Here is a 26,601-nt window from a genome sequence, read left to right as displayed (position 1 = left end):
ATGCAGTTTGCCCAGACCACTCGCCCACCCACTAACCTTGCCAAACCCAATCATCCCTTCTATCACCTCAATTCTGCTATTTTGACCTTTTACCCAGCCGCAGAAGAACGCACCTACACGTCAATGGTGAGAGAGTGAAAAAAGAGAGCAAGAGATGAATGGGAGTGAGGGGGGTGAAAGGGGGACAGCCATAACCACCATAGCATTCATTTCTGACTGTAACAGGGATTACAACTGTACAAATGTAGCCATTCTCATCGTGGCTACGTCATATCGCGATTGCGCCTTATTAGGCACGACCGCACCGCGTACGTCTGGATGTCTAAGAAGTGTGTGTGCCCCATACACATGGATGGGAACGGCAATGCTGCACCTCGGCACAGCTAGGCACAGGTCCAAGCAAGCACGCCTCAGCATGCCGGCACTTGGAAAACCACAAGTGCCAGCATGCCCGGACATTAAGGGGCCCTCTGGCACCTGTAGTCCACCTGTAAAGAAAATATTAAAATAATTACAAGACACAGTTTTAAAATACATTTTATTACTCAGGGTCTTCACCTGGGAGGCGGCAGCCTTTAAGCTCTTTTGCATAGCCGCTGCCTGCCCAGGGCTTCCGGCGTCTTCACCTGGTGGGTGGCGGCCTTTAAGCTCTTCTGCATAGGCGCCGCCCATCCAGGACTTCCACGGCGTCTTCTATCTTCAGGAGCTCTTCACTGCTCCTCCTCCTCCATTGGACTGACAGCCGCTGCCTCGCGCTGACTTATATAAGTCAGCCTGAGAGGGCAGGGTGATGACGCGGGGAGCCGTGATTGGCTCGTGTCGGCCATCTTTAATTTAATCAAATGACGCTGTGGCGCCATTTTTTAAATCAGTATCGCTCCGCTGCCAAACTCTGCAGAATGGCAGGCAGGGATCTTGGATCCATGCCTGCCGCCACTGATACCCGCCACCGCATCACGCTGCATCCCGCCGCCCGCATCTCCGCCCCGTCCCGCCGCATTCGCCTGCAGCCAGTGAGTGATGACAGCAGATCCAGTGACGGATCCGCTGGCCAATCACATCTGGCATCACTGACAAGAGGCGTGCTTTCTTGGGCTGAAAGCACGTCCCTGTATAAAAGCGGCACTTTAGTAGGTGTCGCTTTCCATTGTATTTTCAATGGGCTTTTACTGCCCAAGGCTTGGCCCGCCCCCATTCCCATTACCAACGGGAGGCACCACTGTCAGTGCCTCCCAAACCCATTCTAGGAGTAAAAATGATTTGATTAATATAAAGGAGATACTTATGACACAGAATATGTGTCATAAGTATCTTTGTATTTTTTTAATCATTAATGACAGGGGAGGCACTGCCTCCTACCTCCCCTGCCTCCCTGACTGCTTGTCCCTGGTGCGCATAGCCGCATTGAGGGTGCACAATTACCTCAGATGTAGCCATGACCAGCGTGGCTACATCTGTATATAGTATTGGATAAAAACAAACGTAATGATTAAAGCACAATATACTCTTACACCTCTACACATTAATAAAAATAGATCAGCCTGCAATACTGGCATACTGGGATTTAGGCAGGCAGAGAGAGAGTAAAGGATTTAATTTGCAACATTACAGGCTCACCAAACAACTCCAAGGAGATGTCATAGGTGCGGCTGCACATAAAGAATTTACCTGTAATTAGGAACATTATAGGCCCATCTAGACAGCGCGCTGCAAATTTCTCTAATGGCCCATTTGCAGGCGCTTGTGGTTTTTAAGTAACGGTGCTGTCCCAGTAGGTGTGAGATTTTGTTTTAATCCAATACTATGCTATCCCCAAGGTCATAAGTCATATATTACAATAGTCATGCTAAAAGTCTGCCGACGTTTCGAACTAAGCTGCCCTAATCTTTGTCCAGTCACTAACCTTCTGCCAGTGTGCTATGCCGTCCCAAGCCTCCGAAGGCATATGTGAGAGACAGCAACAGCACAGCGCTGATATAGGCAGTTGCCATTATGACTAGTGATGAGCACCGGAAATTTTTCGGGTTTTGTGTTTTGGTTTTGGGTTCGGTTCCGCGGCCGTGTTTTGGGTTCGAACGCGTTTTGGCAAAACCTCACCGAATTTTTTTTGTCGGATTCGGGTGTGTTTTGGATTCGGGTGTTTTTTTCAAAAAACCCTAAAAAACAGCTTAAATCATAGAATTTGGGGGTCATTTTGATCCCAAAGTATTATTAACCTCAATAACCATAATTTCCACTCATTTTCAGTCTATTCTGAACACCTCACACCTCACAATATTATTTTTAGTCCTAAAATTTGCACCGAGGTCGCTGGATGGCTAAGCTAAGCGACCCAAGTGGCCGACACAAACACCTGGCCCATCTAGGAGTGGCACTGCAGTGTCACGCAGAATGGCCCTTCCAAAAAACCCTCCCCAAACAGCACATGATGCAAAGAAAAAAAGAGGCGCAATGAGGTAGCTGTGTGAGTAAGCTAAGCGACCCTAGTGGCCGACACAAACACCTGGCCCATCTAGGAGTGGCACTGCAGTGTCACGCAGGATGGCCCTTCCAAAAAACACTCCCCAAACAGCACATGACGCAAAGAAAAAAAGAGGCGCAATGAGGTAGCTGTGTGAGTAAGCTAAGCGACCCTAGTGGCCGACACAAACACCTGGCCCATCTAGGAGTGGCACTGCAGTGTCACGCAGGATGGCCCTTCCAAAAAACACCCCCCAAACAGCACATGACGCAAAGAAAAATGAAAGAAAAAAGAGGTGCAAGATGGAATTGTCCTTGGGCCCTCCCACCCACCCTTATGTTGTATAAACAGGACATGCACACTTTAACCAACCCATCATTTCAGTGACAGGGTCTGCCACACGACTGTGACTGAAATGACGGGTTGGTTTGGACCCCTACCAAAAAAGAAGCAATTAATCTCTCCTTGCACAAACTGGCTCTACAGAGGCAAGATGTCCACCTCATCATCATCCTCCGATATATCACCGTGTACATCCTCCTCCTCACAGATTATCAATTCGTCCCCACTGGAATCCACCATCTCAGCTCCCTGTGTACTTTGTGGAGGCAATTGCTGCTGGTCAATGTCTCCACGGAGGAATTGATTATAATTAATTTTAATGAACATCATCTTCTCCACATTTTCTGGATGTAACCTCGTACGCCGATTGCTGACAAGGTGAGCGGCGGCACTAAACACTCTTTCGGAGTACACACTTGTGGGAGGGCAACTTAGGTAGAATAAAGCCAGTTTGTGCAAGGGCCTCCAAATTGCCTCTTTTTCCTGCCAGTATAAGTACGGACTGTCTGACGTGCCTACTTGGATGCGGTCACTCATATAATCCTCCACCATTCTTTCAATGGGGAGAGAATCATATGCAGTGACAGTAGACGACATGTCCGTAATCGTTGTCAGGTCCTTCAGTCCGGACCAGATGTCAGCATCAGCAGTCGCTCCAGACTGCCCTGCATCACCGCCAGCGGGTGGGCTCGGAATTCTGAGCCTTTTCCTCGCACCCCCAGTTGCGGGAGAATGTGAAGGAGGAGATGTTGACAGGTCGCGTTCCGCTTGACTTGACAATTTTGTCACCAGCAGTTCTTTGAACCCCAGCAGACTTGTGTCTGCCGGAAAGAGAGATCCAAGGTAGGTTTTAAATCTAGGATTGAGCACGGTGGCCAAAATGTAGTGCTCTGATTTCAACAGATTGACCACCCGTGAATCCTTGTTAAGCGAATTTAGGGCTCCATCCACAAGTCCCACATGCCTAGCGGAATCGCTCTGTGTTAGCTCCTCCTTCAATGTCTCCAGCTTCTTCTGCAAAAGCCTTATGAGGGGAATGACCTGACTCAGGCTGGCAGTGTCTGAACTGACTTCACGTGTGGCAAGTTCAAAAGGTTGCAGAACCTTGCACAACGTTGAAATCATTCTCCACTGCGCTTGAGACAGGTGCATTCCACCTCCTATATCGTGCTCAGTTGTATAGGCTTGAATGGCCTTTTGCTGCTCCTCCAACCTCTGAAGCATATAGAGGGTTGAATTCCACCTCGTTACCACTTCTTGCTTCAGATGATGGCAGGGCAGGTTCAGGCGTTTTTGGTGGTGCTCCAGTCTTCTGTACGTGGTGCCTGTACGCCGAAAGTGTCCCGCAATTCTTCTGGCCACCGACAGCATCTCTTGCACGCCCCTCTCGTTTTTTAAATAATTCTGCACCACCAAATTCAAGGTATGTGCAAAACATGGGACGTGCTGGAATTTGCCCAGATTTAATGCACACACAATATTGCTGGCGTTGTCCGATGCCACAAATCCACAGGAGAGTCCAATTGGGGTAAGCCATTCTGCGATGATCTTCCTCAGTTGCCGTAAGAGGTTTTTAGCTGTGTGCGTATTCTGGAAAGCGGTGATACAAAGCGTAGCCTGCCTAGGAAAGAGTTGGCGTTTGCGAGATGCTGCTACTGGTGCCGCCGCTGCTGTTCTTGCGGCGGGAGTCCATACATCTACCCAGTGGGCTGTCACAGTCATATAGTCCTGAGCCTGCCCTGCTCCACTTGTCCACATGTCCGTGGTTAAGTGGACATTGGGTACAACTGCATTTTTTAGGACACTGGTGAGTCTTTTTCTGAGGTCTGTGTACATTTTCGGTATCGCCTGCCTAGAGAAATGGAACCTAGATGGTATTTGGTACCGGGGACACAGTACCTCCAACAAGTCTCTAGTTGCCTCTGCAGTAATGATGGATACCGGAACCACGTTTCTCACCGCCCAGGATGCCAAGGCCTCAGTTATCCGCTTTGCAGCAGGATGACTGCTGTGATATTTCATCTTCCTCGCAAAGGACTGTTGGACAGTCAATTGCTTGGTGGAAGTAGTAAAAGTGGTCTTACGAGTACGACTTCCCCTCTGGGATGACCATCGACTCCCAGCAGCAACAACAGCAGCGCCAGCAGCAGTAGGCGTTACACGCAAGGATGCATCGGAGGAATCCCAGGCAGGAGAGGACTCGTCATAATTGCCAGTGACATGGCCTGCAGGACTATTGGCATTCCTGGGGAAGGAGGAAATTGACACTGAGGGAGTTGGTGGGGTGGTTTGCGTGAGCTTGGTTACAAGAGGAAGGGATTTACTGGTCAGTGGACTGCTTCCGCTGTCGCCCAAAGTTTTTGAACTTGTCACTGACTTATGATGAATGCGCTGCAGGTGACGTATAAGGGAGGATGTTCCGAGGTGGTTAACGTCCTTACCCCTGCTTATTACAGCTTGACAAAGGCAACACACGGCTTGACAAATGTCCGCATTTCTGTTGAAATACTTCCACACCGAAGACCTGATTTTTTTGGTATTTTCACCAGGCATGTCAATGGCCCTATTCCTCCCACGGACAACAGGTGTCTCCCCGGGTGCCTGACTTAAACAAACCACCTCACCATCAGAATCCTCCTGGTCAATTTCCTCCCCAGCGCCAGCAACACCCATATCCTCCTCATCCTGGTGTACTTCAACACTGACATCTTCAATCTGACTATCAGGAACTGGACTGCGGGTGCTCCTTCCAGCACTTGCAGGGGGCGTGCAAATAGTGGAAGGCGCATGCTCTTCACGTCCAGTGTTGGGAAGGTCAGGCATCGCAAACGACACAATTGGACTCTCCTTGTGGATTTGTGATTTCGAAGAACGCACAGTTCTTTGCTGTGCTTTTGCCAGCTTGAGTCTTTTCATTTTTCTAGCGAGAGGCTGAGTGCTTCCATCCTCATGTGAAGCTGAACCACTAGCCATGAACATAGGCCAGGGCCTCAGCCGTTCCTTGCCACTCCGTGTGGTAAATGGCATATTGGCAAGTTTACGCTTCTCCTCCGACAATTTTATTTTAGATTTTTGAGTCCTTTTTTTTTTTACTGATATTTGGTGTTTTGGATTTTACATGCTCTGTACTATGACATTGGGCATCGGCCTTGGCAGACGACGTTGCTGGCATTTCATCGTCTCGGCCATGACTAGTGGCAGCAGCTTCAGCACGAGGTGGAAGTCGATCTTGATCTTTCCCTATTTTTGGAACCTCAACATTTTTGTTCTCCATATTTTAATAGGCACAACTAAAAGGCACCTCAGGTAAACAATGGAGATGGATGGATACTAGTATACTTATGGATTGACGAGCGACTGCCGACACAGAGGTAGCTACAGCCGTGGACTACCGTACTGCGTCTGCTGCTAATATAGACTGGATGATAATGATATAAAAAATATATATATATATCACTACTGCAGCCGGACAGGTATATATTATATAATGACGGACCTGCTGGACACTGTCAGCTCAGCACTGCAGACTCCTAAAGTAAGCTACTAGTAGTATCAAGAAGATAGAAAAAAAAAACACCACAGGTAGGTGGTATACAATTATGGATGGACTAGCGACTGCCGACACAGAGGTAGCTACAGCCGTGGACTACCGTACTGCGTCTGCTGCTAATATAGACTGGATGATAATGAGATATAAAATATATATATATCACTACTGCAGCCGGACAGGTATATATTATATAATGACGGACCTGCTGGACACTGTCAGCTCAGCACTGCAGACTCCTAAAGTAAGCTACTAGTATCAAGAAGATAGAAAGAAAAAAAAACACCACGGGTAGGTGGTATACAATTATGGATGGACGAGCGACTGCCGACACAGAGGTAGCTACAGCCGTGGACTACCGTACTGCGTCTGCTGCTAATATAGACTGGATGATAATGATATAAAAAATATATATATATATCACTACTGCAGCCGGACAGGTATATATTATATAATGACGGACCTGCTGGACACTGTCAGCTCAGCACTGCAGACTCCTAAAGTAAGCTACTAGTAGTATCAAGAAGATAAAAAAAAAAAAAACACCACAGGTAGGTGGTATACAATTATGGATGGACTAGCGACTGCCGACACAGAGGTAGCTACAGCCGTGGACTACCGTACTGCGTCTGCTGCTAATATAGACTGGATGATAATGATATAAAAAAAATATATATATATCACTACTGCAGCCGGACAGGTATATATTATATAATGACGGACCTGCTGGACACTGTCAGCTCAGCACTGCAGACTCCTAAAGTAAGCTACTAGTAGTATCAAGAAGATAGAAAAAAAAAACACCACAGGTAGGTGGTATACAATTATGGATGGACTAGCGACTGCCGACACAGAGGTAGCTACAGCCGTGGACTACCGTACTGCGTCTGCTGCTAATATAGACTGGATGATAATGAGATATAAAATATATATATATCACTACTGCAGCCGGACAGGTATATATTATATAATGACGGACCTGCTGGACACTGTCAGCTCAGCACTGCAGACTCCTAAAGTAAGCTACTAGTATCAAGAAGATAGAAAGAAAAAAAAACACCACGGGTAGGTGGTATACAATTATGGATGGACGAGCGACTGCCGACACAGAGGTAGCTACAGCCGTGGACTACCGTACTGCGTCTGCTGCTAATATAGACTGGATGATAATGATATAAAAAATATATATATATATCACTACTGCAGCCGGACAGGTATATATTATATAATGACGGACCTGCTGGACACTGTCAGCTCAGCACTGCAGACTCCTAAAGTAAGCTACTAGTAGTATCAAGAAGATAAAAAAAAAAAAAAACACCACAGGTAGGTGGTATACAATTATGGATGGACTAGCGACTGCCGACACAGAGGTAGCTACAGCCGTGGACTACCGTACTGCGTCTGCTGCTAATATAGACTGGATGATAATGATATAAAAAAAATATATATATATCACTACTGCAGCCGGACAGGTATATATTATATAATGACGGACCTGCTGGACACTGTCAGCTCAGCACTGCAGACTCCTAAAGTAAGCTACTAGTAGTATCAAGAAGATAGAAAAAAAAACACACCACAGGTAGGTGGTATACAATTATGGATGGACTAGCGACTGCCGACACAGAGGTAGCTACAGCCGCGGACTACCGTACTGCGTCTGCTGCTAATATAGACTGGATGATAATGATATAAAAAATATATATATATCACTACTGCAGCCGGACAGGTATATATTATATAATGACGGACCTGCTGGACACTGTCAGCTCAGCACTGCAGACTCCTAAAGTAAGCTACTAGTAGTATCAAGAAGATAGAAAAAAAAAAAACACCACAGGTAGGTGGTATACAATTATGGATGGACTAGCGACTGCCGACACAGAGGTAGCTACAGCCGTGGACTACCGTACTGCGTCTGCTGCTAATATAGACTGGATGATAATGATATAAAAAAAATATATATATATCACTACTGCAGCCGGACAGGTATATATTATATAATGACGGACCTGCTGGACACTGTCAGCTCAGCACTGCAGACTCCTAAAGTAAGCTACTAGTATCAAGAAGATAGAAAGAAAAAAAAACACCACGGGTAGGTGGTATACAATTATGGATGGACGAGCGACTGCCGACACAGAGGTAGCTACAGCCGTGGACTACCGTACTGCGTCTGCTGCTAATATAGACTGGATGATAATGATATAAAAAATATATATATATATATATATCACTACTGCAGCCGGACAGGTATATATTATATAATGACGGACCTGCTGGACACTGTCAGCTCAGCACTGCAGACTCCTAAAGTAAGCTACTAGTAGTATCAAGAAGATAGAAAAAAAAAAAACACCACAGGTAGGTGGTATACAATTATGGATGGACTAGCGACTGCTGACACAGAGGTAGCTACAGCCGTGGACTACCGTACTGCGTCTGCTGCTAATATAGACTGGATGATAATGAGATATAAAATATATATATATCACTACTGCAGCCGGACAGGTATATATTATATAATGACGGACCTGCTGGACACTGTCAGCTCAGCACTGCAGACTCCTAAAGTAAGCTACTAGTATCAAGAAGATAGAAAAAAAAAAAACACCACAGGTAGGTGGTATACAATTATGGATGGACGAGCGACTGCCGACACAGAGGTAGCTACAGCCGTGGACTACCGTACTGCGTCTGCTGCAGTGCTAATATAGACTGGATGATAATGATATAAAAAATATATATATATCACTACTGCAGCCGGACAGGTATATATTATATAATGACGGACCTGCTGGACACTGTCAGCAGAATGCGTTTATAGAATAAAAACACCACACGACGAGTGTTTAACTTTTTCAGGCAGACAATCACAATATACTGGTGATCAGTGGTCACTGGTCAGTCACACTGGCACTGGCAGTGGCACTCTGGCAGCAAAAGTGTGCACTGTTAAAATATGTACTCCTGCTATAACTGCTCCCCAGTCTCCCCCACAATTAAGCTGTGTGAGCAGTGAGCACTCAGCACAGTCAGATATACAGTATTACATAGATGATGCAGCACACTGAGGGCACACTGAGGCTGAGCACAGATATGGTATGTGACTGTGTCACACTGTGTATCGTTTTTTTTCAGGCAGAGAATGGATTAATTAAACTGGTGGTCACTGGTCACACTATCAGCAAGTAGTACTTCGTCCTAATATGCTCCCCAAAATTAGTAAATCAAGTGTCTCTACTCTCTACTACTCTCTAGTCTACTCTAAACGGAGAGGACTCCAGCCACGTCCTCTCCCTATCAATCTCAATGCACGTGTGAAAATGGCGGCGACGCGCGGCTCCTTATATAGAATCCGAGTCTCGCGATAGAATACGAGCCTCGCGAGAATCCGACAGCGGGATGATGACGTTCGGGCGCGCTCGGGTTAGCCGAGCAAGGCGAGAAGATCCGAGTCTGCCTCGGACCCGTGTAAAAAGCGTGAAGTTCGGGGGGGTTCGGTTTCCGAGAAACCGAACCCGCTCATCACTAATTATGACATCAGCATGACCTCACACACCCCACCAGACCGACCAAAACTGGTTGGTTCTGATTTGAGGCCCCTGTTATCTTTTACTTGACTGACCTAAGGGAAGTTAGAGTCATTGTTAATCAATGTATCACAATATTGGAATTTGACGGCAGATAAGAACCACTTGGCCCATCTAGTCTGCCCCTTTGTTTATTTTCTTACCATATTTATCTCAAACCTTATTTGATCCTTATGTCTTTGTAAGGATATCCTTATGTCTATCCCATGCATGTTTAAAGTGCTCTACTGTCTTAGCCTCTACCACCTCTGATGGGAGGCTATTCCACTTGTCCACTACCCTTTCTGTGAAGTACTCAAATTTCCCCTGAACCTCCCCCCCTCCAGTCTCAGTGCCTGTCCTCGTGTACTATTGCTCCTCTCTCTCTCTCTCTCTATATATATATATATACTAGGTGCTTCATCGCGCCCTACGGGCGCTCTTCACACCGTCGCAAGGGGCTACGCCCCCTTAACCCTTGCATGCCTTTCTGGGGTTCAATATTTGTATCATATGGAGTATTACCTGCATTCCTTTGTTAGTGGTTAAATATTGCACAATGAAAGGGCGTGCGATGGTGAAGGAGGCGCAGCCCCTTGCGACAGCGTGAACAGCACCTGCAGGGCACGATGTACAGAATGTAGCGGGTGCGGGGGGGACTGCGGATGGGGGATGGTGTCTGTAGATGCTGCGGGTGGAGTGGGGGCGGAAGCGGGGGGGGGGGGGGGGGCGCCCGGATGGGGAAGGGTCGGGAGGTGCTGCGGGTGGGGGAGGGGCAGAGGAGTGGGGGCTGCAGATGGGGGAGGGGTACGGAGGCACTGCAGGTGGGGGAGGGGCAGGGGTGCCACAGGTGGGAGAGGGGCAGGTGTGGGGATGTTGCGGATGGGTGAAGGGTTCCGGAGGTGCTGTGGGATGGGAAGGGACGGGGGTGCCGGGGGTGGGGTAGGGGTTCGCAGGCGCCGTGGGTAGGGGAGGGGCAGGTACGGGTGGTGCGGCGGATGGGGAAGGAGGTCCGGAGGTGCTGCAGGTGGTGGAGGGGCAGGTGCAGGGGTGCCATGGGTGGGGGAGGGATGGGTGAGGGGGGGACCACGGATGGAGGGAGGAGGGGGTCATACCATGCACGCGGCGCGGACCTTGCGGCTGCTGAGCACTGTAATAAGGGGAGACTGGCAGTGACTGGTTAGCTCCCAGGAGACGCTGCGGCTGGAGGGAGGAGGGGGTAGGAGCCTGCAAGCAGCTCGGACTTCTGCAGCGCTGCCCGCCAGCTAAAGTGTGTGAAGGAGCTGGGCGCACCTCACTGCGGGCGGCAACGCTGCAGCTAGCAGTGGGGTTGCCGGGGCTGGAGATAACAGAGGCAGTACGGAACCTGCACAGTGGCAGGTGCCCCACAAAACTGCAGCTAAGAAGCGTGGAGTGTGGCAGAAAGTGACGCTCCTCCGCGCCAGAGAGACCCTGCTAAGTATGCTGATGTGGGGGGTCAAGCACACAGTGAGCCGGTGCCCGTCTGTCTGTACGGCATACCCCCTCACACACACCCATACCTCCCAACTGTCCCGATTTTCGCGAGACAGTCCCATTTTTTTGGGGTCTGTCCCGCTGTCCCACCCGCGGGTCGCAGTGTCCCGCGGTGGGGGGGGGGGAGGGAATAATCTCCTGTACTCGCTGTTCTGCTTAGCAGAGCAGCGGTGAATAGTGGAGACAGAGGGAGAGGGGGCATCAGGGGGTACGGATTAAAGGGGGGTTCCAGCAGCAGAGCCGGATTAAGGGGGGGGGGCAGGGGGTACGTACCGTTGGCCCCACAGTTTTAGTGGGCCCCCCGGCTCGAATAGCTCTGTCCCAGCACAGAAGCTTCCCCGTCCTGCCAGCAACAGCGGCAGCATTGTGCTACAGTCAGCACACGCTGCTGCGTGTTGGCAGGTCTGTGGTGTTGCAAGGAGGCAGCAGTCTCCCTGCTTTCTTCTGCCTGTGCGGCATACTTGCCTACCTGACCCTCTCCATGAGGGAGAAAATTCTCTGTTCCTGGACTTTCCTGGTAATGTATGATTGCCATCACCTGTGGTGAAACACCTTTCTTATCAATTAATTAGCTCACCACAGGTGATGGCAATCATACATTACCAGGAAAGTCCAGGAACAGAGCATTTTCTCCCTCATGGAGAGGGTCAGGTAGGCAAGTATGCTGTGCGGGTGTGTAGGGGGGAGCGACCAACTCCCCTGGATTTAGCCCTAGCTGAGGGGCCAAAATTCCATAAAAAAAATAATAATCCGGAATTTGCATAAGGGGCGTGGCCTCGCGGGCGCGATTTGACCACGCCCCCAACCCCGCAGCAGGCACAGCAATGCGATAGGGCTCCCCTGTCTCAAGTGCCCTGGGCCCCCGAACTCATAATCAGCCCCTGGGGGCATGCCAGCAGCTCACAGAGCGCTGGGCATGCCCCCTCACTGACGAAAACGGGGGCCCTCCCATAAAGCCACGCCCCTTTTTCGTTGACCACGTCCCCTTTTCTCCACTTGTGTGTCCCTCCTTCTGCCTGAAGAAAGCTGGGAGGTATGAACCCCTGCCTGTGCCATGCCCATACTATCTGCTTCTGCTCCTAGTCTCCTATAGATGTGGCCAGATCTGTGACTCATTTGACTAACTCCGCCCAGTGTTGTGACTCCGCCCAGCATTAGCAAATGAGTCACAAAGTCACAGATCTGGGCTATTATATAGGAGATATATATATATATATATATATATATAAAATCCTGTACATAAATACTTGCACACCCTTTTCTTTGTATATAAGGTGCTCCTTAAGTTCTGTACCATTACAGTCCAGATAAATATACAGGTTTGTAGAGAAGGGCACTCAATCCAGATTTGAAAAAAATTGTCTTTTAATATCACCCAACCAGGGCACTTAAAAAGGTGAAATACAGATTGCGGTGGCTCAGCATGAGATAATTTGAGATATTTATCCACAAAACATTGGCGTATCCACGCCTAAGTAATCATATCCATAGCAAGCGTATCATAATCATAGGGATACAAGTGGTAACTAAGCTAAGTTACCACTTGTATCCCTATGATTATGATACGCTTGCTATGGATATGATTACTTAGGCGTGGATACGCCAATGTTTTGTGGATAAATATCTCAAATTATCTCATGCTGAGCCACCGCAATCTGTATTTCACCTTTTTAAGTGCCCTGGTTGGGTGATATTAAAAGACAATTTTTTTCAAATCTGGATTGAGTGCCCTTCTCTACAAACCTGTATATATATATATATATATATATATACACAGTGTCGGACTGGGCCATGATGTGCCCACCAGGGAATGCTGTTATCCATTATAGGGGCCTATGTATGGGGGTGTGGACAGAAGAAGAGGCGGTGGGGTCCAGGCAGCGGGGCCTACTGGGGGTTTGCCCTGTACCCCTGTGGGCCAGTCCAAACCTGAATTCCGGGAGAATCTAGGTATTGCTAATAGTCCTTCATCTACAGATCTTGGTAATCAAGTGGGGAGGTAAGGAATCAGAAGCTGCTTCAGGTACCTTGGGCCCTGGTCATGTAGGGCTTTGAAAGGTAGTAAGCCAAACTTGAAAATGATTTGCCATCTTACAGACAACCAGTGGGGGGAGTATGGGTGTTATGTGGCTGGAACGGGGCTGGTTAGTTAATAGCCTGCCAGCTGTGTTTTGTACCAGCTGTAAGCAGTGCAATTGTTTTGCTGGGAGACCAAGGTAGAGAAACAGGTGTTAAAGTGGGGGACGGGGCGGACGGGGTGAAACTGAGTTCCATCACCTCTGATGATAGGTGGAACTAGTTCCACCTCCTCCACAGACCTGCACAGTTATTCCAACAGAAAAGCCTGCCCCACCACCCATGTCAATAGATGATGTAGGTAGCAATAGTGCCACTGATAAGCTACTGCCACCTCCCCCTTCCTCAGCTCCTGGCAGCTCCATGGTCCTCCTCCTCCACCTGTGGCCCACCCCTTGAAGAGGAGCAAGCTCTTTGCATGCTAAAGATAAGGTAAGAGGAGGCTGGAGGGACACAGAGACACAGGGAAGCTGCTAGAGGGACACAGGGCATGGAGTTGCTGAAGTGACAGAGGCAGATATTTGCATTGGGGCACTACTACTGTGGGCATTATGTGCATACTGGGCGCTACTGTGTGCATTATGTGTATAAGTGGCACTCCTGTGGGCATTATGTCTATAAGCAGCACTTCTGTGGGCATTATGTGCAAGGGGCACTATTATTATGGGAATTGTATAAAAGGGGCACTACTGTAGGCACTGTGTATAAATGGTACTACTGTGTGGCATAACATGTATAAGGGGTACCACTGAGTGACATCATCTGAATAAGGGGCATTACTATGTGGTAAAATATGAATCAGGGGCACTATGTGCATTGTAATGTGAATAAGATTGTGCTACTGTGTGGTGACACAGTAGCACAGATACATTACAGAGGTTACAGATACATGTTAGTTTTCTTTTGTGGTATAATTATTTGAAATAGCAGTTCTCTTAGAATGACCTTGGTAAAACACTTTTATAGAAAGAGAAGCTTTTGCTCTTTGAAACTAGACAATTTGTGTTCCTACAGGGCAGGGGTGGGGGACGTCCGGCCTGCGGGTCGTATAAGGCCCGCAAAGCCGATTGATCCAGCCCGGCCAGGCTCACCTTACCGAGGGAGATGTTGAGCGCCCGCTGAGATTGTGTTACCAGCGGGCACCGGCTCCTTGCCCTCAGTGGCAGCTGAAAGCCGGAGCTCACGCTAGAGCTCCAGCTTCTGGCTCTGACAGTGGGGGTCATTGCGAGTTGATCGCTCACTATTAGTTTTTAGCAGCTGTGCAAACGCTATGCTGCCGCCCACTGGGGAGTGTATTTTAGCTTAGCAGAAGTGTGAACGCATGTGCAGACGAGCTCTGCAAAAAAAGTTTGTGCTGTTTCAGAGTAGCTCTGAACTTACTCAGCGCTTGCGATCACTTCAGCCTATTCGTGTCCGGATTTGATGTCATACACCCGCCCAGCGAACGCCCAGCCACGCCTGCGTTTTTTCAGACACGCCTGCGTTTTTGCAAACACTCCTAGAAAACGCTCAGTTGTCACCCAGTAATGCCCCCTTCCTGTCAATCATCTTGCAGCCGTCAGTGCGACTGAAAACTTTGCTACAACCTGTGCACAACCACAACGGGATTTGTACCCGTACGACGCGCGTGCGCATTGCGGCCCATACGCATGCGCAGTAATGCAGATTTTTAGCCTGATCGCTGCACTGCGAACAACGGCAGCTAGCGATCAACTCGGAATGACCCACAGTGTGCAGCTGTGCGCTATGAGACGTTATGACGTCTATCCCATAGTTCCGAGGAGCGGACTGCCAGGCGGTGTGCAGCGGTACGGAAGTACAAACGGGGCTGGTATTGTGTTTTGTTGTTGTTTTTTTAATGTGCGTGTGTAAGTGGCGCTAGTAGAGGGGGCACATTTAATGGGGCATAACAAGTGACTGGGGGCATATCTAATGGGGGCATAACAAGTGACTGGGGGCATATCTAATGGGGCATAACAAGTGACTGGGGGCATATCTAATGGGGCATAACAAGTGACTGGGGGCATATCTAATGGGGCATAACAAGTGACTGGGGGCATATCTAATGGGGCATAACAAGTGACTGGGGGCATATCTAATGGGGTATATCAAGCGACTGGGGGCATAACAAGTGACTGGGGGCATATCTAATGGGGCATAATAACTGACTGGGGGCATATCTAATGGGGCATAACAACTGATTGGGGGTGTATGTACTGGGGTATAACAACTGACTGTGAGCATATGTACTGGAAGCATGTCTACTGGGTCATAACAACTGACTGTGGGTATATCTACTGGGGGCATAACTACTGGGGCATATCTACTGGGACCATAACTACTGACTGGGGGCATAATTCCTGGGGACATAACTACTGGGGGCAGGCTAATTTTTAAGTTGATAATTTTTGTATGGCCCCCGAAGGATTTTATACATATCCAAATGGCCCTTGGTAGAAAAAGGGTTCCCCACCCCTGCTATAGGGGCTGCTTCAGTAAGGCTTAGCACTGGTTTTGCCTATTATACTGACCATAAATAATTTGAATTGGACCTAGACCACCAACCCAGGACACCACAAGTGCTTAGAGACAACCACTGAGGGAATAGATGTTTGTATGAAGCTCATTTTTCAATAATCCTTCTGCTGTTTCGAGACTTTAGCGCTGATTTCTATTTTGGTCCAGTCATGTGCCGCGGCTCTCAGGACTCTGCAGGTCAGTCGTTGGTCAAGTCCTAGGAAGCAGGTCAGATTCTGTACCGCAGATCACATCCAGCACTGTTTCATCACTTTTTCTTTATTGATACTGGTTTGTAAGTGAAAATAGATAAAAACTGTACGATATTATCCCCACTGTAGTTGTTTAGAATGTACTTAACATTTGTTTAGGTGGTCTCACAGCACTTGTATTTGTCTATTTTGCATAGAAACAAAGTCTGCGTCATTGGAACCCTTACCACAGCCCAGAGTTATCACATACCTCCTGAGGTGTCAGCAATCCTTGTGGGCTTCATATAAATATTTTATGCAATTCCCAATATGTGCTTACTATCTTCGGAGTATTAGAGAATTAATATAACTTTATTTTTTTCTTATTTTTTGGTCAGATAATTATTATTTTTTGTCAATTATTTCAAAATCTAACCGGAACCTTTTTTGCTATTTTCCACTTAGCTCACTTTAAATTTTTTATAAAGGAGAACATTTTCTGAAAGCAATTACAGAGCAAGACCATTTTCCTTACTATGTAAGCTGCAGAACTAGGTGTTCTGTTAGTTGCTTTTCTTTGTACCCTTGACCCTTGTATGCCTTACTGCCACGTTTTGCTAATCGCACAGTGTAACCTATGTAGTGCGCCCAACATGGCTGTCTCGCCTGGTACTCTCTTAGGATAAACAATACATGCAGAGCCGGCCCTAACCAATATGATGTCCTAGGCAAGATTTTGGCTGGTGCCCCTAGCACCAACGCTAGTTCTGCCTCTGTCCCTGTACCCTTTTCCCAGTACCATCACCCCGCACCCATAGCAGTCCTTATTTTGGTGTTCCTATACCCTATATTTTAAAAAGGAACAGTGCGCACATTCGACGCACAGCCCAAAAAGGGCCGTGTTTTTGCTGGCAAGCGGCATGGCCACACAATAGTACCCCCAATTCAAATTATGCCACACAGTACTGAAACTTTATTCACATTATATCATGCGATAGTGTCCCTTATTCACGTTACATCACACAGTAGTACCAATTTACCTTATATACGTTACTCCTCACAGTAGTGCCCCTTATTCATATTACACCACACCATCTTGCTCTTTATTCACATTACACCACAAAATAGTGCCCTTTCTATACATAACACCACACAGTAGAGCACCTTATACATATAATACCACACATTAGTAATGCCTTTATACACATAATACCACACAGTAAAGCCCCTAACACATATGACACACATTATTAATGTCATTATAAACATAATGCGCCTTAAACATTATGCCAACCTTTATTAATGCCCTTATACACATAATGTCCCTTACACATATGCCAAACATTATTGCACAACCAACCCACCCGCACACAACACTCACACAGCCGCTAACACTGTGACCTCTGCCTCTCCTTGGATACAGATGTGTCCTTATACATCTTGCCTCAATGCGCCATGCAGCAGGAGATGCCTGGCGTGAGTCAGCTGGCAGCTCTGCTAATGTCGGGTGCCTTTTTTTAATGAAAATGCATCTTATTGGCATTGCTATGTGTCTAGGATGCACAAGCAGCTTCTGCTGATTAAAATGATATGCAGCATGCCTATATAATGGGGGTAATTCCAAGTTGATCGCAGCAGGAATTTTGTTAGCAGTTGGGCAAAACCATGTGCACTGCGGGGGAGGCAGATACCCATCTAAAAAATGGCGCCACAGCGTCATTTGTTTAAATTAAAGATGGCCGACACGAGCCAATCACGGCTCCCCGCGTCATCACCCTGCCCCCTCAGGCAGACCAGGGGTGACACTTGCTGGGGGGAGCAGCACAGCATGCTCATTTGAATGAGAGCCCTTCCCAGCTGATGGCCAGATGAGGCCTGGTGATTCTTTTTATTTGTCATTATGACTTATTTTTTATTTTGTAACTGGTGAGGGAGGATGGTGCAATGGGCAGTGATTTGTGGTGGTGGTGGAGGGGGAGGGTGAGGTTGGTGTTGTTTTGGTAGTCTGGAGGCCCCAACATCAAGGGTGCAGTGATGTGATGCATAACCTAGTCCTGAGGCTGCTCCTCCATCCCTCTGCCTCATGCCTTGAACATCTCAGCTTTGCTTACATACTGCCATCAGGCTACCACCCGCTTGCTTGCACCTCATGTCATCTGTCTGTTGCCCCTTCACACTAGATTGTTAGCTCCTCAGAGCAGGGCCCTCTTTCCTCTTGTTGTCAAAGCCCTCTTCTCGACACATTTTACTCGCAGCTCTCTCCTACTCAGTGACCATTTTTACCCGTTCTTTCTCCTGCTGGTAAAGCCTCATCTCTATCGATGGTCGCCAGCCCCAAGTAGTACGATGATTACTCCCTCGCTACTTACATCTTAGCTGTATCATGTTTTGAGAATTGTGGTGCTCTTTGTTACCTTTACTCTATTTTTGTTATTTATTTACTGTGATGCTAAGTTTTGTCTCCCTGTACTGTCCTTTGTACAGCGCTGCAAAACATTTGTGGCACCTTATAAATAAAATGTAATAATAATAATAATAATAATAATGTGATGACCCCTGTTGACCGGTCTGTGGCTATGCAGCCTCTTCCGTAGCACTGTGTGTTCATCTTTCTACCATAGCCAGCATTCACTTTTTCAGCATTTTGTGCTACAAAAGCTTTTCTGTGGGATCAGACCAGATGAGCTAGCCTTTGCTCCCTCTGCATATCAGTGAGCCTTAGGAGCCATGACTCTGGTTGTCCTTCCTTGGATCACTTTTGGTAGGTACTAACCAAAACATACTGGAAACAGTACACAAGAACTGCAGCTGTGGAAATACTCTGACCCAGTCATTTAGTTATCACATTTTTGGCCCTTGTCAAAGTCACTCAGATCCTTGCTTTAATGCTTTTGCCCATTTTGTCTTGCTTGCAATGCACAAACTTCAAGCACTGATTTTTCACATTCTGCCTAATATTGGATTTTTTTCTTCTAATTTTTTTTTAGTAAATACAGTAGCGGAGAGGCACCTCAATCCCTCATACCTGTTGCAGTGGGAAGGGAACCTCTCTCTTTAACGTAAATAATAATAAGGAATTATTTTGCAATGAGGATCTCCCTCTATGTCTATGTCTGGGGAAAGGAGAGCGGCAAACAATCATGCACGAACAGGTCCTGCGCATGTGCAGTTCCACCACCCCCTTTCTCTTTCTAATAATAGTCTTTGTTTTATGTGCACATTTTTTTGTTTTTTGAACCAAAATTCATATGGCGTCACTAGACCACCTTAAAAAAGTCTTCAAAATGAAAGCACATAGATAATTTTTTTTTCAGGCACTAATTGCATCTCATTGTCATACTAAATATAATATATGTTATCTGTATTTGTTTTTCCAATAGTGATGACTATTGTGAAAAACATCCAGTAATTTACAATACCATTCCGGTAGATCTGCTTCATTGAATGGAAATTTTAGGGAAAAGCATGTCTGTGAAGATATCTTTTATGATCTTTATTGCACAGTTTTGCCTTTCAACCATTTTGTTTACAATCTATAACAATGTGGACACTAACTCAGGACCACCTGAACATGCTCAAATTATCCTGCTATGGACTTGGCCATTTGGTGATAAATTTCCCCTTAATGACTGTCCACCATTCTTTAATATAAAGGGATGTTTCTATACAGCTAAAAGAACATTGTTTCTCTGACGTCCTAGTGGATGCTGGGTACTCCGTAAGGACCATGGGGTATAGTCGGGCTCCGCAGGAGACTGGGCACTCTTAAAAGAAAGATTAGGTACTATATCTGGTGTGCACTAGCTCCTCCCTATATGCCCCTCCTCCAGACCTCAGTTAGTATCTGTGCCAGGCCAGAGCTGGATGCACCCTAGGGGCTCTCCTGAGCTTCCTAGAAAAGAAAGTATTTGTTAGGTTTTTTATTTTCAGTGAGATCTGCTGGCAACAGACTCACTGCTACGTGGGACTGAGGGGAGAGAAGCGAACCTACCTGCTTGCAGCTAGCTTGGGCTTCTAAGGCTACTGGACACCATTAGCTCCAGAGGGATCGAACACAGGCCCAGTCCTCAGTCGTCCGGTCCCGGAGCCGCGCCGCCGTCCCCCTTGCAGAGCCAGAAGAACGAAGAGAAGTGGAAAATTGGCGGCTGAAGACTTTGGTCTTCATTAAGGTAGCGCACAGCACTACAGCTGTGCGCCATTGCTCCCTTAGCACTCCACACACTCCGGTCACTGATGGGTGCAGGGCGCTGGGGGGGGCGCCCTGGGCAGCAATTAGATTACCTTACTTGGCGAAAAGCACATAATACAGTCTGATAAACTGTATATGTGCATTAACCCCCGCCATTAAAGTACATAAAAGGACAGAAGCCCGCCGCTGAGGGGGCCGGGCCTTCTTCCTCAGCACACCGGCGCCATTTTCTCTTCACAGCTCAGCTGGAAGGAAGCTCCCCAGGCTCTCCCCTGCAGTATCCTGGTACACAAAGGGTAAAAAAGAGAGGGGGGGGGGCACATAAATTTAGGCGCAAAACTGTGTATATAAGCTGCTATAGGGGAAAAATCACTCAGTATAGTGTACATCCCTGTATTATATAGCGCTGTGGTGTGTGCTGGCATACTCTCTCTCTGTCTCTCCAAAGGGCCTGGTGGGGGAACTGTCTTCAAATAGAGCATCCCCTGTGTGTGTGGTGTGTCGGTACGCGTGTGTCGACATGTCTGAGGTAAAAGGCTCCTCTAAGGAGGTGATAGAGCGGATATGTGTGTGGGAGGGTGTCTCCGTCGACAACGCCGACACCTGTTTGGATTTGTGTAAGTGCTGAGGTAAATTATTGCACAAAAGGTTAGGGAACAGAAAGGAAATCTACCCTGGTCTGTCCCTATGTCACAGAGTCCTTCAGAGTCTCTCTATGTTCACTATCCAAAATAACAAAGTATTGACACGGAGTTTAACTCCACTGTCGACTACGATAATGCAAAGTTACAGCCAAGAGGGCTAAAAGATATTCAATATATGATTATTGGAATAAAAGATGATTTGCATATCACTGATGACTCATCTGTCCCTGACACGAGAGTACACATGTTAAGGGGAAGAATGCTGAGGTAAATTTCCCTCCTCTCATGAGTAAAAAGAGCGGGAATCTCCAGACAAGAGACGGCAGCTTCCCACAAGAGAATTCTCTGGCTGTATCCTTTCCCCACTAGGGCCAGGATGTGTTGAGAATCTTCCCCTTGGGTGTCCTGTTTGCACTAGCTATTCTCAGGGATCCTGCAGATAGTGTGCACATTCTAGTATACTACCCAGACCGGCGATTGTGTCGGCATGGGTTTATAGCGCTGTGGCAGCGTGGACAGGTACCTTATCAGCAGAGATTGAGACCCTAGTATGCATATAAATATTTTAAGATGCTGTCTTAAGTGATAGATATATAATTATAAAGCATGCCCAAAGGGACATTAGTATACTGGGTCCTAGAGACAAAAGCTATGTCGATTTCTGCTTGACGTGTCCTGTAGAATATACATTGGACAGATGATGCCGACTTAAGAGGCATATGGAAGGCTGAGGATTGCGTGGAGAAAGGTTCTCGGGCCTGGTCTCCACAGCTATAGCTGGTACTTCTGATATTTTGCCTTATATTCCTGCACAGCCTAGGAAAGCACGACATTATTAAATGCAGCTTTTCGAATAAAGAAACAAGAAAGTCTGAGGTGCGTCCTTTCTTGTCAGAGCCGGGGGCAGAGGAAAGAAGCTGTACAACACAGCTAGTCCCCAGGAACAGAAGTCCTCCCCGGCCTCTACAAAAATCCACTGCATGTCGCTGGGGCTCCACAGGCGGAGCTAGGCCCGGTGGGGACACGCCTTCGTAAGTTCAGCCACAAGTGGGTTCACTCCCTGTTAGATCCCTGGGCAATAGAAATTGTATCGCAGGGATACAGGCTGGACTGTGAGAAGATGCCCCCTCACCGAGGACCCGGCGGGCTTCCCCCCAAGAGAGGGAGCCAGTGTTAACTGCAATTCGTAAATTGTATCTTCAACAGGTGGTGGTCAAGGGTCCCCTCCTTCAACAAGAGGGTGTTATTATTCGACCATGTTATAATCCCGAAACCAGACGGTTCGGTTAGACCCATATTGTATTAAAATCCCTGAACATATACCTGAAAAGGTTCAGGTTCAAGATGGAATCGCTAAGAGCGGTCATTGCAAGCCTGAAATGAATCGGGACATAAGGGATGCATACCTTCGTGTCCCCATTTATCCACCTCATCAGGCGTACCTCAGAATTGCGGTACGGGGTTGTCATTACCAATTTCACCAAGGTAATGGCGGATATGATGGTGCTCCTGCGGAAGCAAGGTGTCACTATTATCACATACTTGGATGATCTCCTCATAAAAGCGAGATCAAGAGAGCAGTTGCTGGACAGCGTATCACCTTCTCTGGAAGTGAAACAGCAACACGACTGGATTCTATATATTCCGAAGTCGCAGTTGGTTCCTACAGCTCATCTGCCTCGCCTAGGCATGATCCTAGACACAGACCAGAAGAGGGTTTATCTCCCGATAGAGAGAGCTCAGGAGCTCATGACACTGGTCAGGAATCCATTGAAAACCAAAACAGGTGTCAGTGCATCACTGCACTCGAGTCCTGGGAAGGATGATGGCATCATACGAGGCCATCCCCTTCGGCTGGTTCCATGCAAGGACAATGGAACTTACAGGACAAGTGGTCCGGATCACATCTTCAGATGGATCGGTTAATCACCCTATCCCCCAGGGCCAGGGTGTCTCTCCTGTGGTGGCTGCGGAGTGCTCACCTTCTCGAGGGCCGCAGATTCGGCATTCAGGACTGGGTCCTGGTGACCACGGATGCAAGCCTCCGAGGGTGGGGGGCAGTTACACAGGGAAGAAAATTCCAGGGTTTGTGGTCAAGCCAACAGACTTGCCTTCACATCAATATCCTGGAACTAAGGGCCATATACAACGCCCTAGGTCAAGCGGAGTTCCTGCTTCTCGACCAACCGGTTCTGATCCAGTCAGACCGCAGGGGCTCATGTAAACCGCCAGGGCGGCACAAGGAGCAGGGTGGCGAGGGTACAAGCCACCAGAATTCTTCGCTGCGCGGAGAATCAAGTAAGCGCACTGTCAGCAGTGTCCATTCCGGGAATGGACACGACCTCCACCCGGGAAAGTGGTGACTTCATCAGGAAGTCTTCACGCAGTTTTGCAAATTGATGGAAACTGCCTCAGGTGGACTACATGGCGTCCCACCTCAATAAAAAGATTAAAAAGGTTTTACGCTGGGTCAAGGGACTTTCAGGCGATAGCTGTGGTCGCACTAGTAACACCGTGGGTGTTCCAGTCGGTCTATATATTCCCTCCTCTTCCTCTCAGACCCAAGGGCTGAGAATTGTAATAAACGGAGGAGTGTGAACAATATTCTTTGCTCCGGATTGGCCAAGAAGGACTCGGTACCCGGAACTGCAAGAAATGCTCTCAGAGGACCCATGGCCTCTGCCTCTCAGTCAGGACATGTTGCAACAGGGACCCTGTCTGATCCAAGACTTACCGCGTCTGCGTTAGACGGCATGGCGGTTGAACGCCGGATCCTAGCGGAAAAGGGCATTCCGGATGCAGTTTTTCCTACGCTGATAAAGGCTAGGAAAGACGTGACAGCAAGACTTTTTCACTGTATATGGCGAAAATAGGTTGCTTGGTGTGTGGCCGGGAAGGCCCTACAGAGGAATTCCAGGGGGGTCGATTCCTGCACTTCCTACAGTCAGGAGTGACTATGGGCCTAAAATTAGGATCCATAAAGGCCAAGATTTCGGCCCTATCCCTTTTTCTCTCAAAAAGAACTGGCTTCACTGCCTGAAGTTCGGACGTTGTTACAGGGGTGCTGCATATTCAGCCCCTTTTGTGCCTCCAGTGGCACCTTGGGATCTTAACGTGTGTTGGATTCCTAAAATACCACTGGTTTGGGCCACTTAAGACCGTGGAGCTAAAATATTTCACGTGGAAAGTGGTCATGCTTTTGGCCTTAGCTTGGACTAGGCGTGTATCAGAATTGGCGGCTTTGTCATGTAAAAGCCCATATCTGATCTTACATATAGAAAGGGCAGAATGGAGGACTCGTCCCCAATTTCTCCCTAAGGTGGTATCATCGTTTCATTTGAACCAACCTATTGTGGTGCCTGCGGCTACTAGGGAATTGGAGGATTCCAAGTTGCTGGACGTAGTCCGGGCCCTGAAACTTTGTTTCCAGGACGGCTAGAGTCAGAAAAACTGACTCGCTATTTATCCTGCATGCACCCAACAAGCTGGGTGCTCCTGCTTCAAAGCAGACTATTGCTCGCTGGATCTGTAGCACGATTCAGCTTGCACATTCTGCGGCTGGACTGCCGCATCCTAAATTAGTAAAAGCCCATTCCACGAGGAAGGTGGGCTCTTCTTGGGCGGCTGCCCGAGGGGTCTCGGCTTTACAACTTTGCCGAGCTGCTACTTGGTCAGGTTCAAACACTTTTGCAAAATTTTACAAGTTTGATACCCTGGCTGAGGAGGACCTTGAGTTTGCTCATTCGGTGCTGCAGAGTCATCCGCACTCTCCCGCCCGTTTGGGAGCTTTGGTATAATCCCCATGGTCCTTACGGAGTACCCAGCATCCACTAGGACGTCAGAGAAAATAAGAATTTACTCACCGGTAATTCTATTTCTCGTAGTCCGTAGTGGATGCTGGGAGCCCGTCCCAAGTGCGGACTCTCTGCAATACATGTATATAGTTATTGCTTAACTAAAGGGTTATTGTATGAGCCATCTGTTGAGAGAGGCTCAGTTATTGTTCATACTGTTAACTGGGTATAGTTATCACGAGTTGTACGGTGTGATTGGTGTGGCTGGTATGAGTCTTACCCTGGATTCCAAATCCTTTCCTAGTAATGTTAGCTCTTCCGGGCACAGTTTCCCTAACTGAGGTCTGGAGGAGGGGCATAGAGGGAGGAGCTAGTGCACACCAGATATAGTACCTAATCTTTCTTTTAAGAGTGCCCAGTCTCCTGCGGAGCCCGTCTATACCCCATGGTCCTTACGGAGTACCCAGCATCCACTACGGACTACGAGAAATAGAATTACCGGTGAGTAAATTCTTATTTTTCTTCTGCTGATGCTGTTGTAATCCATCACATGGATGTATCCCACTTTAAAAACCAACTTCCCCAGATGCCAAGACCACCCAATCAGTACTGGGTTTGGTTTAACTTGGAGTCCCCATCTCTCAGCCCAAACTTAAACTTTATGGACAATCTCATCAATCTGACCATGTCCTACAGGGCTGACTCTGATATATTCTCTCCTTATGGCTGGTTGGAGGAGAATAAGGAAGAAGAGAACTTCACTATCCCTCCAAAGACTAAGCTGGTGGCCTGGGCAGTCAGTAACTGGAATCCACAGTCTCGGAGGGTGCGCTATTATGAGCAGCTTAAGAATTTTTTATCCATTGACATATATGGATCGCAGCATAAACCTCTGCCTAGAAATAGACAACAGCAAACACTTTCCAGATACAAATTTTACCTATCCTTTGAGAACTCAGCTCATGAAGACTACATTACAGAGAAACTGTGGAAAAATGCCTTTGCAAATGGCATTGTACCAGTTGTTATGGGCCCCTCTCGTGAAAATTATGAGCGTTTCATTCCCAAAGACTCTTTTATTCATGTAGATGACTTCTCCACAGCCCAGGAAGTGGCCACATATATTTTAAAGTTGGACAGTGATGACAAAGCCTACCAGCAATATATCCACTGGAGGTCCAGACCTCATCCTTTTGCAGGCATTAATTGGCAGACTGCATACTGTAGAGTATGCAAAGCAATAAAAGAAGCTCCTAAACATAAGACTATTCTAAGTCTTGGAGACTGGTACAAATGAATTATAATGTTATAAATGAGTTTTAATGTTATGATCACGGGAATGCAGTTATCCTTGTTCTTCTATTTATTACAGTATATAACTACAGGTTGAGTATCCCATATCCAAATATTCCGAAATACGGAATATTCCGAAATACGGACTTTTTTGAGTGAGAGTGAGATAGTAAAACCTTTGTTTTTTGATGGCTCAATGTACACAAACTTTGTTTAATACAAAAAGTTATTAATAATATTGTATTAAATGACCTTCAGGCTGTGTGTATAAGGTGTATATGAAACATAAATGAATTGTGTGAATGTACACACACTTTGTTTAATGCACAAAGTTATAAAAAATATTAGCTAAAATGACCTTCAGGCTGTGTGTATAAGGTGTATATGTAACATAAATGCATTCTGTGCTTAGACTTAGGTCCCATCACCATGATATCTCATTATGGTATCTAATTAT

At 47.3% G+C, this 26,601-nt stretch overlaps 1 protein-coding gene across 1 annotated transcript; it reads left to right on the top strand.

Moving 5' to 3' along the window:
- On the top strand, positions 1–26,148 carry LOC134968676 (4-galactosyl-N-acetylglucosaminide 3-alpha-L-fucosyltransferase FUT5-like). Its single transcript, XM_063944194.1, has 3 exons — positions 1–126; positions 19,729–19,912; positions 25,373–26,148. The coding sequence occupies exons 1-3, from the start codon at positions 1–3 to the stop codon at positions 26,146–26,148; spliced, it is 1,086 nt and encodes a 361-aa protein (XP_063800264.1).
- The last annotated feature ends 453 nt before the right edge of the window (positions 26,149–26,601 follow it).

This window comes from Pseudophryne corroboree, chromosome 11, assembly GCF_028390025.1.
Source record: "Pseudophryne corroboree isolate aPseCor3 chromosome 11, aPseCor3.hap2, whole genome shotgun sequence".
Lineage (NCBI taxonomy): Eukaryota > Metazoa > Chordata > Amphibia > Anura > Myobatrachidae > Pseudophryne > Pseudophryne corroboree.
This window is presented reverse-complemented; position numbering and strand designations above follow the sequence as displayed.